Source organism: Bos indicus, chromosome 1, assembly GCF_029378745.1.
Source record: "Bos indicus isolate NIAB-ARS_2022 breed Sahiwal x Tharparkar chromosome 1, NIAB-ARS_B.indTharparkar_mat_pri_1.0, whole genome shotgun sequence".
In the NCBI taxonomy this organism is placed as follows: domain Eukaryota; kingdom Metazoa; phylum Chordata; class Mammalia; order Artiodactyla; family Bovidae; genus Bos; species Bos indicus.
Window position 1 is genome coordinate 64,634,442 of NC_091760.1, and position 19,313 is coordinate 64,653,754.

Here is a 19,313-nt window from a genome sequence, read left to right on the forward strand (position 1 = left end):
TTTAACATTTCAACCTTGGAACTAGCCCATGCAGATATATCTTGATTGGACTGTAATTCCATACACACTGATCATGTCTTTGAAAGAGACCAAAAAGGAGGTTTGCCATTAAAAAAATGGTTCATTTCATAGCCACGTCATCTTCCCTTACACATAGAATATTTAGTAATGAGGGAACTCTACCCTCCTTTTGACACTTTTGTCTCACCCTCCCTAACAGTCCTTGGCCTTACCACCTCCTCCACCCACTAGCTACACCACGACTACACATTCACGTCATTCAATCATGCTCTCGCACCCAAGTCCTGCATTCTGAAATTCCTCTCTGTCTGGCTCCCTGTGCTCCTACTTTCTCAATCCCCCTCACTCACCCCTGACTAAATCTCTTATCTACACTTTCCTCCTGATTCTCCCTTCTCTGATCTCCCAGATTCCCACACACCACCACTCTCTCCAAGTGACAGGTCCTGCTAAGTCTCCTATAGCACTCCCTTTTCACAAAGCAAAGTATGCCACCCAGTACCTCATATACTTTACTTCTATTATTGCAGCTGATACCTTGAAAAATAAGTATTTGCTTGCAAGCCTGTTTTTTCTATTAGTCTCCTTGAGGGCCATGCATCATTCAATTCTGTATCTCAGTACTTAGCATAATGCCTGGCACAAAACAGGCATCAATAAATGTTTGCTAGGTGGTCAAATTGTACTGACCACATTGTACTGGGCTGGCCAGAAAGTTCACTCACTTAATAAATACATTTTTCAATGAAATTCTTGATGAAAATGAAAAATGTATCTTTTATTTTCACTTAAAACCGAACAACCCAGTTTTGAGGCAATCCAACAGCTTTGTGAGATCTGCAATTCACAAAGAAAGGCTAACAAAATGAGGGGCATTATCAAAAGGGTAGTAGTAATAGAAACCCACCAGAATGTCACATAGCATGTCAGATGCAAATACATACATTCTTACATCATGGTTCATCTGCCCCCCAAAATGCTATGTGCAAATTCTGATTCACTACACCTCAAGAACATTATGATGGAGCTAAGGAAGATGAAGGAAAGCACCACTACAATGAGAAAAAGGCATCATGAAAGGCACTAAATGAGAAGGGGTGAAAACCTGGGATTTTGTCTGTAAGCTTCACGAGGGCAAGACTCATTTCCACCTTGTCACAGTTGAATCCCCAGCCTGGAGCCTGGCACCTGGCATAAGTGGGCTTTTAAACACATTACTGGACAAATGACCGCCTCCCAGGATTGTCAGGGGGACCAAGTGAGAGATGGATAGAAGAGTGTTTGTGAAGCATCAAGTGAGTCACAAATAACATCATCGTAGTTATTACTTTCTATCATGTTCTGTTCATCCTAACCAGGTGCCCACTTTGCGCCAGGCTCTTGTTCTAGGTTCTAGAGATTCAATAAGGAGCAAGATAAAGCCCATGCCCTCATAGAGCTTGCACAGTAGCATGGGAGACAGACCACAAACAAGTTACCAAACCAGTACACGATCAGTACCAGGTAGTGGTAAGTGCTATGAGCAGAAATAAAGCAGGATAAAGATACAGAAAATGATGGGGAGAGAGTTTTCTCTGGTTGTCAGGAAAGGCTTCATTAAGATACTTGCACAGAGTTCTGAATTAAGTGAGGAAAGGAGATCCTCAATTAAAGGAAATTGAAGAGAGTTCTGAACAAAGGAGGTAGCAAGTGAAGAGGCCCTAAGGTGGGGGCTCTCAAGGCAATCCATTTGGCAAGGCCAGAACGAGTGAAGAACAGCAGGAGTGAAGAAGGTAGATTTCTTAGGGCCTAAAGCTTTTCAGATTGGTGGGAAGTTATTCTCCTTTGGAAAAACAATATAAATGCTTTTGCAGACTACAAATACAAAATTAGGTGCAGGGCTTTGAAATGGTCTTGCAACTAAGGAGCCCTGAGCCCAAGCTTTGCAGTGAGACAGCTTCTGCTAGCGGTGGCTGGGGCCACAGACAGAGGCAGGGCCATATCCTACAGCACCTCACAGGCCGTGTGAGGCTTAGAATTTCATCTTAAGGTGGTGGGAAACCTTCAGAGGGTCTGAGCTCCTGCTCAGAAGGCGAAGTGATCCGACATGTTTTACTAGGACCCCTCTGGCACTGTATGAAAACTAGTAGGGTGCCAAGAGTGGGCTTGGGCCTCAGGGAAACCAGCGAGCAGAAGACTGTAGGAACCCTGGAGTGAGGCCACGGCGGCCCACGGTGGTGGTAGGAAGTAATACATGCTTGGATTTGAAGTGTATTCTAAATCCAAACAGATGTGCTTAAGAGAAAAACAATTAAGGATAATTCCAAGACTCATCTGAGCATCAAGGTGAATGGAGGTGTCAGGTAGATGAAGTAGGGTAAATGAACAGAAATCAAGGCATATTTAGCAAAGCCAGGGCACGGGAGTGGATGAACAGGAGACTGGGGCAGGGTCTGAAAGGACTGTAGACACTGGGCAGGGCCTAAACTTCAAGGTCAGCCTTTCAAAGACATTCTCTCTAGATCTCAGTAGTTCATAAAACCAATCTGGTCATTGCATTTCCTAGGCATTCCTGTGATTTCAAGGGCTTTAGCAGAGGCCACTCCGATGGCAGGTCTAGCCCTATGCATTACTATGTATTACATGCATTACATGTATTACTCCAGCACTTTGCATAGAGACTAGGACAGAATGTGCTACGTATAAAACTAACCAGATTATGGCATACGTGAATGAATGAATGACTCGATGAGTAAAAAATGAATCACTCTTTCGCCCACACATGGTGGCTCTTCTAGAATCCTGTAAAGATATGGTGAATACAATGTCAAATGAGAATTCAGAAAGCACTGTATAGGAGTTCCTTTAATGATTAAAAAACAAAACATCTAATTCTCATTAACTAGAAGCACTTTTATTGAAAAATCAAAAAGTGATTCTGCCTTCAAACAGTCACCAATAAAATCTTTGGGGAGAGAAAAAAAAGCTCAAATTTTATTAAGAATACTTTACATTGCCACATATTCAATATGAGAAAACGTTTTCTAAAATAGCAGCACCTTGGTTAGTTAGATCAAATGAAAAGAAACAGAATAAATATGATATAGAATAGTTGTTCATCAGGATTATTCCTATTTCTTCAGTAGAGCACAGTTAATACCTGGCTGTCCACGGAGATATAGAAATAGCCTGGTCATGTTAAACTGGACTTTGGGCTGGCGTGATTCAAATCACCTTCCCACCATCTTTTACCTCTTTTTTCTCGTCCCTTTCACGCTGATGTGGAATCGCCCACTCCTCTCCAGGGCTGCTATGAGCTGATCTCTGGACCAATGAACCGACATGCCTGGGGAGTTGCATGGTTTGGATTTGCCATTCTCTGTTGGACTGTGAGTATTTCCCATCGCATGTTTTATTTCTGAGACGATAGTGATGATGAGAGACCTCGAGAGTGTCCCTGGTTAACTCAACCACACCAGACTGTCTAGGAACAAAAGCTCAGACCTGGGGGCTTGTCAGCAGGGTGCTGGCACCAGGGGAAGGACAGTGAATTTCCGGGGGGAGGTAGGCGTGAGCCTCCTCTACCAACCAGCTCCTTCTCTGGCTGACTGGGGTGTACTTGCATCTTCTCCATCTCTCTAGATCTTGTAAATTCATTACAAGTAGATATCAAAGACTATCATTTCTCTAGATGCCTCCTGCCCAACCCTCACCTGCCTCCCTCCTTACAAAGGGCTGCCTTCACCAGTCTCCCCTGGTCCTTCTGCCCATCTTATCTGATGCACATGCAGCAAGGAGGGTATAACCATGGGTCTCAGTCCTAACTGCACATTACACCTCATGGAGGAGCTGGAGGGGTGCATACCTGAGCCCCAACCTCTGAGATTCAGATTTCAGTTGATTTAGGGGAAAGACCCAGGTCTTTTTTTTTAATTTTCCAGATGATTCTAATTTGCTGTCAGGATTAAGACCCATTGCATTCAGGAAGCAGTCTCAAACTTTTGGTTTCAGAACCCCTTTTCACTTTCTCAAAAATTACTGAGGACTCCAAAAACTTTTTATCTATGGGGAAAATTAACCAACTAACCTTGTTACAAATTAACACAGAATTTTTAAAAATATGTGTTAATTCATTTAAAATAGCAATAACAAACTATTACATGTTACTATGAACAATATATTTCTGTGGGGAAAAAAAGACTATTTTCTCAGACAGAAAGTGACAAAAGTAGCATTCATTTTTTTACATTTTTGGAAGTCTCTTCAATGTCTGGCTTTTACTGAAGACAGTTGGCTTCCCATATTTCATCTTCATTTAATCTGTTATATATGTTGCTTACATTGAAAGATTTGAAGGAGATCCATCCTACACACTGATATGTAGTTGAAAAAAAGAGAGGAATATTTAGGTAGCCTTGTCTGAAAATAACTGAATATTCTTCTTTGGCACTACCGAAAACTGGCCAAGTAGTAGTAGTTTCTCAAAGGTTGGTTGCAATATGGAATCTGAAACTTTGTCAAAGAACTTTTAGGACTCTGTTACATTAAAGTACATTACATTGGTGTGTCTTGCAATTGGCACAAATCTTTTACCCATTCATGACTGGTCATTTGGGAAGATACTGGTTCACTGCGTGACAGGATAAGCTTCCATGGTGCTCAGTCGGTAAAGAATCCACCCGCAATGCATGTAGCAGGATGGACGCAGGCACCTCTGCCCCTGTGACGCTTAAGGCAAGATTATTCTTAACAATCCAGTGTCACCTAGGCTTGAATGAACCTAACATAATTTTCCCCCCAACTACAATGTTTCTAGAACAATTCCTTATTTATTTTTCTTTTTCTTGTATTCTAGTTCTGGGTTCTCCTGGGTACCATGTTCTACTGGAGCAGAATTGACTATTAAGAATGAAGTGTATGCACCATACCACTCCCCACAGTGACTTTGGATTTGGTGCTGGAAATGCTGTCTCCTAATGTTCTACCTTTGTGCTGCCCGGGAACTTACGCATTCTTCCTCACATTGCCAAGTCAGTTGGTATGGGGTTCCTTTAAGCTCTCAGACTCCTGAAATTTTCAGCACATGTGTTTTCACCCTGATCTAGGATTCTGCAACATTGTTATAGACTGTAGGAAAGGGAGGATTTAGGATAGTAGATAATAACTATTCCCATCTTTGTTTATTTTTAATGTGGGGGCATAAAGACATTCCTAGGAACCTGTGTTATACTGCAAGCCAAGTCTGTATTGGGACAGCAAATCTGCCTGTATTTCTCACTGCTTTCTAAAAGTACCCCGATGGCACCCCACTCCAGTACTCTTGCCTGGAAAATCCCATGGACGGAGGAGCCTGATGGGCTGCAGTCCATGGGGTCACAAAGAGTCGGACCCGACTGGGCGACTTCACTTTCACTTTTCACTTTCATGCATTGGAGAAGGAAATGGCAACCCACTCCAGTGTTCTTGCCTGGAGAATCCCAGGGATGGAGGAGCCTGGAGGGCTGCCGTCTATGGGGTCACACAGAGTCGGACACGACTGAAGCGACTTAGCAGCAGCAGCAGCAAAGGCTTTCATTGTATCAGTATTGTCCCAGTGAGAGAACTAAGGAGAAGACTGCTGAAACATCTTTTGCCTTTGTTCTATGGTGGCTCCCACCTACAGACTCAAGTGATTCTCTTAAAGCTAGCTTGGGAACCCTTTATTATCCAAGACAAGGCCTGATCTTGAACAAACAGTGGTTGAAATTTCCTCTCAGACACTGCAGAGTAATTCATGCTGGTAACCTCAATTCTCCCACTAATTAAAAGTACGTGAACTTTTGGGACAAAGGAGAGACCTGTTACACATTTACCACCTTCAACCTAAAACTGCTTTCCAACAGGGAAGAAGCAAGCCAGCTGTTACTTAGGTGATTTAGGGTGATTTGTGCACTGCAAAATATTTTTCTTCTGATCTGTTTCCTTTTGTGATCCTGAAGGAATTTCTTATAACAACATTTGTCTTTATATAAATAAAGAGAGTTTTAAATATGTTCACTTCCTTTTCTTTTTAGGACTGTCATAATTGGTCATGTATGAGTCTAGCAAAATGGGTTTTCCAACAGAAGAGCTTAGGAGGCTCACGGGAATTAAAGTTTAGGAGATGGAAAATGCAGTATGGTATGGCTTCCCATGGATACTGGGTAATCCGACTGTACATTTAAATTGTTGGAACCTTCAAGTTTCTGTTAACATTTTGCTCCCACTACACTTCACCCAGAAGTGGGAATGGGGCTGCTGCTCCTCAAATCCTTTCCCCCTGCATCTCTGACTCCAACTGCTCAGCCGAACCCTCCATGAAGAAAATGTACCTGGCATTTCAGGTACTCCCATGCAGTAGCCGGGTCCCAGGCCTTGACTTTTCTTGTGCATCAGACTGAGCCCCAGGGCAGGGAGGGACAAAGCAGGGGCGATGGCACCTTGGCCTGCAGCTGGGTGGAAAAGCTGGAGGAGGAGCCTATTCCCCAGACAGGGGTCAAAGGCTCCTGTCATGACACACCACCAGCTTGCCCCTCCCCAGCCTCACTTGCCTCTCCAGGATAGAGCTTGGTGTGTCAAGATAAATGACCCCTGCACATGGCTGAGAAGTTTCTCTCTGGTCTTTTTGAAGAAAGGAAGAGAAAGAAGCTTTACTCTGGGCAAAGCTTTGAAACGCCTCTCCCATCTCCCTTTCCATCCTCTCTCACGTGTCTTTTTCTTTTGCCGCTAATTGGATTTCCCAGTGCCCTCAAGCCTGAGCAAATCCTGTCTCAGACCCACTCCTGCCTTCCCTCTCGAAGGCTTCAGAGCTTCAGAATTCTCTCTCCCTACAAAATTCCATTCTCCTTGTGACTTGATCTCAGCTAGGTTAAGGGAAAGCATTTTTGTAAACTACTTCATACTAAGGTGTGAGTGATGGCTAGTCCACACTCTCTTAATCTTCTCTGTAGATTTTTCCTGAATAACTTGAAATGGATTTTTGTTGGTAGAATCCAGTGCAGGAATGCAAGCTGGAAAGAGCTATTGTGGAGAAAGATGGCCCACTGGCTGCTCATTAAATTTTACCCCCTGCCTTCTCCACCAAGAAGTAACTAGAAAAAGAATGGGCTTCAGTTGGTCATTACCCACCACCCCCTCTCCAGATAGCCTCCTACCAAGTAAGATCCTGAGCCCAGTACTCAATGTGTTCAGCCCCTGGCAGCTGGGGAGGACACATCTTTCAGCTGAGACAGACCCGGGCCTGAGGGCTTCCCTGCAGCGAGTCCAGCCATTCAGGACTCTGCACTTCCTAGTACTGGGTTCTGTAGTTTAACCTCAGAGCAGCTCCTCTACCCAGTTCCTGCGTCCACCCTCTTCACCTGCCCTTGAAGCCAAACCCTGCCCCTCTTCCTTCTGGGATGGAAGTGGGGCTCACACCAAGACCCAAGCCACACTGTTCAGGGGGAACCCAGACCAGTCTCATTAAGGCCCCCACCCACCCCACCAGTCCAGGGAGAGGGACAACAGCAGGAGAGCTGGGCTCTGGATTGCTGGCTGGAGACACACGCGTTCCTTGGTTGCCCGTCTCCTCCCCAGACTGTTACTCAGGCTTCTGGCAGGCTGTTCACCCTGAACATTAGGAAGCTCATTTTTTTTTTAGCCCTGTAAGTTTTTCCCACATCAGCTGGAATAAACAGGGACTGCTCTTAATCTACACAGCAGACCAGGTAGTTTCTGGCTACCCATGAAGGAAAGAAGAAATAGCAACCATCACGTGGGTTTGAAAGTTGAATCTCCTCTTAACCTCCTCTTAACTTCACTCCAATTCCTACCCCTACCAGACTGACCGACAAGCCAGGCTGTGTGGTTGAGGAATTGGAAGCTAAGCTGCTTTCTCATTTCTATAGAATGAGCAGTCTCCTCTCCTGTGCCTAGTTTCTCTTCTCTGCTTCACCTCACCCAGATCCTTATCACCTCCTGTATGTGAGACTCAATCAAAGAGGAAATGCAGAGGGAATTCCCTGGCAGTCTAGTGGTTAGGACTCCACTCTTTCACTGCAGGGGGCAGGGGTTCGATCCCTGGCTGAGGGAACTAAGATTCTACATGCCATACAATGTGGCCAAAAAATTAAAAATTATAAAAATTTTAAAAGAAAGAAGAAACACAGAGGAGACTAGTTGTGAGCTACTGAGTTTGCTTTCACATGTGACATTTTTATCACAAAGCTCAAATGGCCACATCTACTAAGTAGATCCAAAACATCTTGGAAAAACGTGCATTGCTGAGAAGTGTATAGCTACCAGACCCTTTCCCAAATCACCCTTCCCCAAGACCCCAAACAACTCCAAAAACAGACGCAAACATCTTCTTTAAATAAGACAAATTGCCAACTTCTGGGGTTAAACACAAAGTTGCTGCCATGCCCTACTTTCTTTCTAGTGGTATCCACCCTGAGTCCCTCTCGAAAAAAGACAACCCCTGACTTCCAGAAGCCAGCCTGGCGCTCACAACCACGCCTTGCTATTCTCCTGCTAGACCTAAACAATTCCCAGAATATCAGCTTCAGATAATGTCTCGTGAAATGAGACAAATCAAGGCCACTTCGTAATTCTGTCCAAGCACAAAGATATAAGGTCACTGTGCCACTCACAAAATGCCAAACACACCCTTTTTTGGCTAAAATAAGTGACTGCTACGTGTTTATAATTACAGCTCTATTCTTCCACTAGTCCTTCCCTGTGGGTAAAATGTGTTGATACACAATTACAGAACTGCCCCTGCTTTCTGAGAGCGTCCACTACAGAGCACGTCCGGCTGGTTAAACCCTCCCCAGATGACCCACCCCAAACCCAAATGCTGATAAGACCTGGTCTGACTCCCTTTTCCTGAGACATCTCGAGGTTCCCCATGGTGTGTTCTTGAGAGCTTTTGCAATGAGTCAGAATCCCACTTACTTATCTGCAGATGTGTCCCTGGGCTTCCTTAGATAGACAGTCTCCAAATAACTCTGGCTACCCTTGTTTCCTCTCTGTGTGTATCTGTTGTTTTGTTACCGTGAAGTGGTGAAGAACACGAGCCTTGGAGTCAAAAAGCTGACTCCCAACCCCAGCACTTCATGACTCAGGCAAGTCAGCCTCTTAGAACCTGCTTCAGAAAGACAGGTCTCACAGGGGACTGGGAGGATTCAGCAAGAAATATGTGTTCGAACAGCTAACAGCCTGTAAGAAATACCAACAGGAAGTTATACCATAAATCTGGTCTGAAGATCTCTGTTTGGCCCATAATCTCACATGCCAACTAACATCTTGTTACTTCAATTCACTGCGATAAGCTTACTGACCAAATATACTGGTCTAAATTCACTGGCCCTCAAACAATAGATCTAAGAGTTTTTCAGCAAAACTCCTACTCAGTAGTGAAAGAATGTACTAGGACATCAAGATAAGGCATTTTAATGGGTACATCTCAAGTTTTGTATATTATTTCCAGAGTCCTGTATTGTTGTGTATTATTATTCCAGAGTCTCATTAATACAAAGGAGATCTCTGCCCTTTCTGCCTTCACAGAGAAATCTCATAATCTCCTGAGTGTTCTGGTGGGGACAAACAAGACAGTGGAGTCAAGAAACTTGGGTTCAAATTTTCTCTCTTCCTCTTACCAACTTTGGGAAGTTACTTGAATCTGCATTTTCTTTACAGTACTACATATTTACCTATAAGACTATTGGAAAGTTAAAATTTAAAAACTGAGGAAAATTGAAATACAGAGCCAGCATTCAATTATTGTGTCCCACCCTTCACCAACCTCTGGGCCCACGGCCCCAAATCTCTCTCTCTCTCTCACACACACACACACACACATCACACTCCCCACATATGTACATAAGATTCAATCTTATTTGAGTTTTCTATTTCAGCAGCTGCCAGTGGAACAATGGAGGCTTACGTGTACAGCTGCACTCCCTGGGGGCCAATAGGCCCGCTCCTCTGTGAATATCTTTGAGAGACTGGTCTGGCCCTCTGAGCAGGTATAAGATCGTCTTCAAACTGAATTTGAAGCTAATGAAGGTGGCAATAGCCTAAACACTTAAGACACTAAGGAGCAGTATCTTGAAAAAAATTGAAAAAACTTTTTGGAATGTGATGAGCGAAGAACTTAGCAAGTGTCCCTGAATATCCTGCATTTTGTGAGACATCTTAATGGCTTTTGAGAGAGACTACATACTCATAGGACTTGAGGAAAGTGGACGTTGTTAGTCTAGCAGAAAATGTCTTTCCTCTCTCCCAAGAGTCTCTTCACAGAGCAGTTGGGGCCCCAGGAAAAAGCAAGCCCTCTAGGGGCTTGAATGGAAGTGAGTGGGAATAGGGCAGAAAAACCAGGGAGGGAATCAGGGGAAAAAGTTTAGAGACTAGGTGAGAATGGAATATACTTTTGAGTCCAGAAGAAACCAAACTTCTCTAGCAGCTGGGACAAGGATGTAGAGATAAGAAACCTTCCCTAAAGAATAAGAGAAGTCCAGAGAATTCCCTGGAGGTTCAGTGGTTAGGACCCTTTGCTTTCACTGCTGGGGCCTGGGTTCAATCCCTGGTCAGAGAAAAAAGATCTCACAGGCCATGTGGCACGGCTTAAAAAAAAAAGAATAAGAGGGGTCCAGATGGAGATAATATTGTGTAAAGGGACCTCCACATCCTCTTCTACCCTACTTCTCTTGACTCAAGAGCATCAATAAAGTTTGTGTAAAAATGTTATAAACCATAAAGCACTACAAAAAGGAGTGGTAGTATAAGTGAGAAAAAAACCAATAAAAACTTTTATAGCAGTTCATTCTCCATGTTAAGTACTTGTGGTGTCCAAACAGACTGCACCCATATAATCCCCAGCAAGTGCAGTAGTCTTATCTACAAAACTCAGAAAGCTTGGCCTCTTTGTGGCAAATGACAACAAAGGGCAGGCAACTGGGGAGGCTGGGCTCCTCTGAGGCCAACCTTCCCGGCAGAGCAAGCGGGCAGCCACACGCCTCCTGTGTCATGGGCTCCAGCCCCTGGTGCAGGTACAGAGGCAGAGTGGGAAAAGAAAGGTCTTAAAAAACTATCTTCCACCACAAGAACGTTCATAGCGAGTCCTTCAAATGACCTGCATGCTATCTTGGTTGAAAGAATTACCTGAAGAACACCAATAGGCATGGGATGGTGGTTTCCAACCTTTAAAAAAATGCAGATGCCTTGTTAATAGCAGAAAATACATAGGGAGTTTCCTCGTTGTACCTATTGTATTTTGTTTCCATGGGCTGAGAAATTGTTCTCAGTTGGGATCCTCAAATTCCTTGCGTGCACCATTCTCTTCCTTTACCTTCCCCAGCCAAGACCAGGGACCCACAGCCTCCAAACTGGAGGGCCCTAACATAGGCAGCTGGCAATTACAAAGGTTCAGCCTGCACAAGATTATAATTGAGAAATCATTAACAGATACAAACTACTATAAATGAAACAGATAAGCAACAAAGATTTACTGTATTGCATAAGATACCTGTATCTTGTAATAACGCATAATGAATATAATCTGAAAAAAAAAAAAAACAAAAAACCTTGCTGTACACCTGAAACTAACACAATATTGTAAATCAACTATACTTCAGTTTTTAAAAATCAGTATGGAATGCTAGAGGAAGATTCTTCAGAAGAGACAAGAGGGTATGGGGGGAATAAAACCATTATTACAATATTTCTTTTCTAAATAAAGAAAAAACACAGCTTTTACTCTTCCCTACTGGGTTAAAGGTAAGCCAGGCCAGCCCGAGGTAAACCTGTCATGTCCACAGAATGCACTTTCCTTTCAAATTCTTCTTCTCCACTTGGGTGGTGGTGTTTGTTGTTTAGTCGCTAAGTTGTATCCCACTTTTTGCAACCCCATGGACTGTAGCCTGCCAGGCTCCTCTGCTGATGGGATTTTCCCAGGCAAGAATACTGGAGTGGGTTGCCATTTCCTCTTCCAGGGGATCCTCCTGACCCAGGGATTGAACCTGTGTCTCCCTCATTGGCAGGCGGATGCTTTCCCACTGAGCCACCAGGGAAGCCCACCCGGGTGCTGCCTGCTGTCTTTACTGGAAGCCCCCGGTCCTCCTACGCCCTCCTTCACCTTACTTGGGAAGGATATTATTTACACTAACTGGCTGGCACACTTCATGTAGAAGTTTAACAACTAAGTGTCATAATATGATGATGGATTGAGAAACCCTCGGGCACAGGTGCGTAACACGTGCTCAAGAACACCAACATCTACACTATTTGTGCCCATTGTCCTAGGTGAACAAAATATTCTTATTTGTGTTCTGAGCCAGCATCCATCTCCAATTACCTTCCTTAGATGTTCCTCCCACACCGCGACCCCTCTCCCAGGAAGCTCAGCAGTACCAAATCAGTGCCACGGCCCCACCCTCCTTCCAAAATCAAAGGCCTCAGGAGCCGTGGGCTCTGGCTGTAGCCCTTCCCATCCTCTCACCAACCAGGTGTGCGCCTGAGGCAGCCCTTCTGTGCCCATCAGTGATCACAAGCAAACATGGGAGGATGAAGACAAAAACACGATGCAGCCCAGGAACCCAGGCGCAGAGGCACCTGCACAGGCCTGGAGCTGCTCACAAGGAGGATGTGTGCATAACAGCCCAGAGTGACAGAAGGCTGAAGACAGGAGGGAGACAGGACTGAGTCTCACCTGTTTGCTTTTAAGCAGCAGGATTACTCACATGAATACATCTGAAGGCCTCAAACTGGAACCAAGGAGGACCTATGGGGCCTTCCCGGAAGAAACCCACCTCCATTTCCTCCACCTGCCTCTTGTGTGTACAGAAATTATAGCCTCCGAGGTCTCCCCTGAGTTCCAAAGAGAAAATTTAATCAGAGAAGTGAAGAACTGCAGACAGAATGGGAGGGGAACAAAAGATAAAATTATAAGAGTTTAGCTATTAAAAGAAGTCAAGGAGTTTTAGTTCCTCCTCAAGCACTATATAGATAATATTCTGAACCATGTCCTTTGAGCTGTTTTGCAGATACTGAAACCCACCAGGTGGAAGCAGTTAACTCTATGCTGCCCACAAACACCTAGACACCCGATGTGTTGGAACCAGAAGGTTGATGATGCTGACTCCTGATTACTTTACCAACAACCAGTCAGAAGGATGTCCATGAGCTGATCACACACTGCAACCCCTCTCTCTCATCCTGTCTTTAAAAACTTTTCCCTAAAAGTGTTTGAGCAAGGTGAAAAGACAGCCTTCAGAATGGGAGAAAATAATAGCAAATGAAGAAACTGACAAAGAATTAATCTCAAAAATATACAAGCAGCTCATGCAGCTCAAGACCAGAAAAATAAAAGACCCAATCAAAAAATGGGCCAAAGAACTAAACAGACATTTCTCCAGAGAAGACATACAGATGGCTAACAAATACATGAAAAGATGCTCAGCATCACTCATTATCAGAGAAATGCAAATCAAAACCACAATAAGGTACCATTCCATGCCAGTCAGAATGGCTACTATCCAAAAGTCTACACACAATAAATGCTGGAGAGGGTGTGGGGACAAGGGAACCCTCTTACACTGTTGGTGGGAATGCAAAGTAGTATAGCCACTATAGAGAACAGTGTGGAGATTCCTTTAAAAACTGGAAATAGAACTGCCATACAACCCAGCAATCCCACTGCTGGGCATACATACAGAAGAAACCAGAATTGAAAGAGACACATATACTCCAATGTTCATCGCAGCACTGTTTATAATAGCCAGGACATGGAAGCAACCTAGATGTCCATCAGCAGACGAATGGATAAGAAAGCTGTGGTACATATACACAATGGAATATTACTCAGCTATTAAAAAGAATGCATTTGAATCCATTCTAATGAGGTGGATGAAACTGGAGCCTATTATACAAAGTGAAGTAAGTCAGAAAGAAAAACACCAATACAGATATTAACACATATATATGGAATTTAGAAAGATGGTAACAATGACCCTATATGTGAGACAGCAAATGAGACACAGATGTAAAGAACAGATTTTTGGACTGTGTGGGAGAAGGCGAGGGTGGGATGATTTGAGAGAATAGCATTGAAACATGTATATTACCATATGTGACACAGATCGCCAGTCCAGGTTTGATGCATGAGACAGAGCGCTCAGGGCCGGTGCACTGGGACAACCCTGAGGGATGGGATGGGGAGGGAGCGGGGAGGGGATTTCAGGATGGGGGACACGTGTACACCCATGGCTGATTCATGTCAGTGTATGGCAAAAACCACTACAATATTGTAAAGTAGTTAGCCTCCAATTAAAATAAATAAATTAATTTTTTTTAAAGTGTTTTAACTTCTTAGGCACTAGCTGCCTGGATTCCCTTGCTTGGTGCCCACAATAAGTGCTTCACCACAGACTGTTTTCAGTAGACTGGCTGTACCGCATGTGAGAAAACACACCCAAGTTTGGTTTGGTAACAAAAGAACAGTTTAAAAAAAAAACAAGAATGAACAACCAAAGCTTCTTCATATTTTACTACAGAGGTATTTCCAATGTATTATTAGTTAATATGCAATTTGTAAACTGCTACATCATACCCTACACGTACAAAATGATTTTACAAAAATGCCCTAAAAACTAGTAGATAAAATGTGTTCTCTGCCGAGCTGGGACTGGAAGGGGTGCCTGGGCAGGGGGCGCCTGACGCAGGGCCACAGCGCAGCCGCCCTCTGCCTGACGTGGTCCTTCTGCCACCTCTTCAGCCCCAAGTTCATGGCATCTTGATTCTTCACCTTTCTCTCCTCTTCTTCAGCCTTCCTCTCACGTGGGACCCGCCTCTTCACAGACAACCACGCAGGATAAATGAGTAACAGAAACTTATCTTTAACCCCTTCCCCCTGGGACGAGAAGAATTCTGATTCTCTGGGACATTCAGCATCTTATTTCCCATGGCCTTTTTCATTCCAGAATATATGTATCACTTCAAACAGAAATACATCTTCTCCAATCAGAGTTCTCAAGTAGCCTTCATGGTATCTTTCGAGTGGTCCTTTCATAGTTAGTCCCAAGTTATCTACAGTACCGTAGTTAACCTTCATGATCAAAACAACTAACAAAGCTGTCTTCTACAATTGTTTTACATTCCACATCACCAGGAACTCTGCTAAGAAAATACCAAAGAGGGAAAATCAGCTCAAAGATCGGCCACAAGTTCTTAATGTGTGCTACTAGGGGAAGTCTCTAGATTACTGCAATCAAATATTCAGTCCCTCCAAATGTCACCAGAAGAGCCAGGGTCATGGATCAGACCAGAAATCCACTGTGATGTTGACATATAAAGGATTGTAATTCACAGAGAGTAATTTATAACCACAGCTGCTCAACCCATCTGTTCTCCAGACACGTGACACCTGATGTAAGAGATTCATCCTAAAGATAAAAAGAACAAACATGAATGATAAGAATGTAACATCTACTTCCATTGCTTTTTGCCTTGCCATAAAGTTTGGCAAAGGCATCTTTCTAAATTATTGCACCTGCTGGGCTTCCAACTGTAAAAGAAGTTAAGTTTTCTCATCTAAGGTTACAGACACCAACAACAGCCATGTGTTCCCGTGGAAGACCCCATGGAAGACCCTGAGAACCAATGATGAGAATAATCCTGCACGTGGTGAGCCCTGGTCTATAGAACAGAAGACTGTACAATGATACATGTCATCCACTGCTGACAGGCCCTTGGATAAGCTTCAGGGAATCTATGAATCCTCAGACATAGCACCCAAAAGAACTGGTTTATCTGCCAGGATTCCTTGGCGAAAGAGTTAATTCCCAGGGCAGAAACACAGGATGAACCTAAAACAGCTCATCACACCAGAGCAAAGGGAAAGAAGCTCTCAAAACAACTAGAGCTCTGTCAAAGGATTCAGGAACAGCTAGGAAAAGATAACATTTGCCAAAAACAATCCAAGCATCAAAAAGAATATTAACTACATTCAGAAGGATGTAGGTAGCATACACTCATCATTTTGAAATGATAAACCAATGCTAATTTTTTCCCTTTATTCCACGATGTGAAAATTCCATCAGAAAAATGACCTGGCTTGTTCAAATAACTTACAATGGGGAAAAAAAGGAAGGGGGTACCTACAAATTAAAAGTAATTTCACAGAGATCATTCAAACGTAATGTGCCAACCTTGTCTAGAATCCTGACCTGAATAAACCAACTGTTTAAAAAAATTTTTAAGCATTTATGAGATAATCAGGGAAATCTGAACATTAATTGGACATCTGATAACAGTAAAGAAGTACTGCTGATTTTATTTTAGGTATGACAATGGTGGCTTCCAAGGTGGCACAGTGGTAAAGAATCCGCCTACCAAAGCAGGAGACATGGGTTCAATCCCTGGATTGAGAAGATCTCCTGGAGTAGGAAATGGCAACCCAGTCCAGTGTTCTTGCCAGGAAAATCCCAAGGACACAGGAGCCTGGCAGGCTGCAGTCCATGGGGTCGCAAAGCTGCTGCTGCTGCTAAGTCACTGCAGTCGTGTCCAACTCTGCAACCCCATAGACGGCAGCCCACCAGGCTCCCCCATCCCTGGGATTCTCCAGGCAAGAACACTGGAGGGGGTTGCCATTTCCTTCTCCAATGCATGAAGGTGAAAAGTGAAAGTGAAGTCGCTCAGTCGTGTCCGACTCCTAGTGACCCCAGGGACTGCAGCCTACCAGGCTCCTCTGTCCTTGGGATTTTCCAGGCAAGAAAGTGGGGTGCCATCGCCTTCTCCGGGGGTTGCAAAGAGTCAGACACAACTGAGCATGCACGCACATGATAATGGTACTGCAATTCTTTTTTTAAATACTTCATTTTAAGGATACATATTGAATTATTTACACATGAAATGCTGTGATATCTGATTTGCTTCTAAAGAATCCAGTGGGTGAGGAAAAGAAAGTGAGAGAAAAAAAAGAGGCTATGAATTGATAACTGTTGAAACCGGGTATGGGATATGTCTATGTGAGAATTCAATAGACTATTCCCTTTGCTTTTGGGTCTGTTAGAAAAATTACCTTAAGAAAAAGCTCTGAACAAAATAAACTGGTTTATCTGATCAAATATGGCATAGGACTATGGACTGAAGAGATTAAACAGGTAGGCTGTCAGGCATGTGACTCCAGGACTTACCGTCCTATATTCACCTCATTGCCTTGGTCTCTCTTGTGGAAGATCATAGTATATTTACCCACTTCAGGCAGTGGCCGGGTTATTTTCATTCTATGAAGTTCAACCCTGGAAAAATAACAGAGGTGTTTAAAGAAAAATTCTATTCCACTTATCTGCCACTAGGTACTTAAGAAAAAAGTCACTTGCAAAAATTTATATACATGTGCCCATAGAAAGTTATGACCAACCTAGACAGCATATTCAAAAGCAGAGACATACTTTGCCAACAAAGGTCCATCTAGTCAAGGCTATGGTTTTTCCAGTGGTCATGTATGGATGTGAGAGTTGGACTGTGAAGAAAGCTGAGCGCCAAAGAATTGATGCTTTTGAACTGTGGTGTTGGAGAAGACTCTTGAAAGTCCCTTGGACTGCAAGGAGATCAACCAGTCCATCCTAAAGCAGATCAGTCCTGGGTGTTCATTGGAAGGACTGATGCTGAAGTTGAAACTCCAGTACTTTGGCCACCTCATGCAAAGAGTTGACTCACTGGAAAAGACTCTGATGCTGGGAGGGATTGGGAGCAGGAGGAGAAGGGGATGGTAGAAGATGAGATGGCTGGATGGCATCACCGACTCGATTGACGTGAGTTTGGGTGAACTCCGGGAGTTGGTGATGAACAGGGAGGCCTAGTGTGCTGCGATTCATGTGGTCGCAAAGAGGTGGACACGACTGAGTGACTGAACTGAACTGAACTGACACATATATCTTGATTCTTTTGGTATTTTAAAAAAAGAATTTTCTTATGTTGAACCTCAGACAATAAATTCATAAAAGAACCACACTTAACATTTACTAATGAGGTGCAAAGATGTATCAATACACAGTTTGTTGTTTTCCAAAAACAGCTGAGAAAATACATCTTTAAAAGGCCAAGTCTCTCAGGATCCCTAATTTACTTAGTGTTTTATTTTTTAGGGAAAGTACAACTGCTAAAGGTCACAAACCTAGATTCAAATCTAGACTTTATTATTTACAACCTTGGGGAAGTCAGTTCATTATTCCAGGCCTGGGTTTCCTCAACCAAAGAGCAATGGGACACACAGTTGATCTGACAGGCTCAAAGAAGACAGTCCATGTGGAAGATCCTTTGCAAAACCTAATGTACTCTATAAGCATAAAGAGGGTGGTGCCTGTTGCACAGGTGAGTAAATAAGTAGTAAAGAAATTTCCACAAAATTTTTATGCTCAAATCAGTTGGTTTATTCACAGCATTAGTCAAGAACCACTCTGGAGGCTATGATGTTGAAAACAAACTTGGGGGCTCCCTTTTACATTGAAGCCAAAGAGCAACAGGAATAGCAGAGTGAAGATCCATCACCAATATAAAATTCTACTAACCATCCCACCTGGGAAGTAAAAAGGAGCTGGGGAATATGATGGATACGTTGACTGAGCCCTTGCTATTCCTGCCCTGCAATCTAGCAGGCATCTTCTGTCCACTTCATAAGCCACAGACAGCCACGCAGGCTGCTGATGGGCTGGGCCATGAAGTACGCCGCCCATCACTACAGCCCTTCCTAGGCAGCCTTTGGCCAGAGAGATCTGTTCCCTCCTGCCAAAAACACTGGAGAGATTCTCAGCCTAGACTTGGGAACAAAACCAACCTGGAGCCATGGCTTCCTCATGCTGAAGCAATGGAAAAGCAAAGGAAAATTTCTGGAAGGCACACATCTATTAATTCAGAACCCCAGCTGAGAAGTTTACTTTCTAAGAGGCAACAATAGGAGGATGGGGCAGGGTTGGGTGTGGGGGTCTCCCTAACAGAAAGACCTTGTTAATACAAGTCTGAATATACTGCCCCCAGGCTCTTGAAAAAAATTACTTAATTCTGGGAGTTAGGGATACCCATAACTATCTGGCCATGAAACCCAAGTTCAGGAAAAGGGGCTGAGAGAGGAGACCAGGCATATTCCTTGTGAATCCTCCAGAGTTGGAAAGAGTCCAAGAGAATCTGAGGTCATGCCAGCAGCTCTGGGTTATGCCAGCAGCTGCTCCCACAGAGCGTGGGAGAGGGCATCCTGGTTTGCTCCAGGGTGTGCGACAGGCACTCCCTGCTGTGCACAACACTGGGAACTGCCAGTGTCA

The 19,313-nt window shown here is 43.8% G+C and overlaps 2 protein-coding genes across 6 annotated transcripts in view; one reads left to right on the forward strand and one right to left on the reverse strand.

The window, feature by feature from the left end:
• The window catches only part of UPK1B (uroplakin 1B), a 29,096-nt gene extending 23,064 nt beyond the window's left edge, over positions 1-6,032 (forward strand). For all 4 annotated transcript variants that reach the window (XM_019984920.2, XM_019984989.2, XM_019985068.2 and 1 more), the window contains 2 exons: positions 3,306-3,389; positions 4,856-6,032. In XM_019984920.2, coding sequence (XP_019840479.2) covers positions 3,306-3,389; positions 4,856-4,906 — 135 coding nt within the window. In that variant the 3' untranslated portion in view covers positions 4,907-6,032. The remainder of the gene's footprint in view (positions 1-3,305; positions 3,390-4,855) is intronic.
• Positions 6,033-14,527: 8,495 nt separating this feature from the next.
• Positions 14,528-19,313, reverse strand: part of B4GALT4 (beta-1,4-galactosyltransferase 4) — a 30,945-nt gene continuing 26,159 nt past the window's right edge. For both annotated transcript variants that reach the window (XM_019985298.2, XM_019985226.2), the window contains 2 exons: positions 17,190-17,294; positions 14,528-15,437 (listed from right to left, as the gene is read on the reverse strand). In XM_019985298.2, the coding sequence (XP_019840857.2) occupies positions 15,305-15,437; positions 17,190-17,294 (238 nt within the window). In that variant the 3' untranslated portion in view covers positions 14,528-15,304. The remainder of the gene's footprint in view (positions 15,438-17,189; positions 17,295-19,313) is intronic.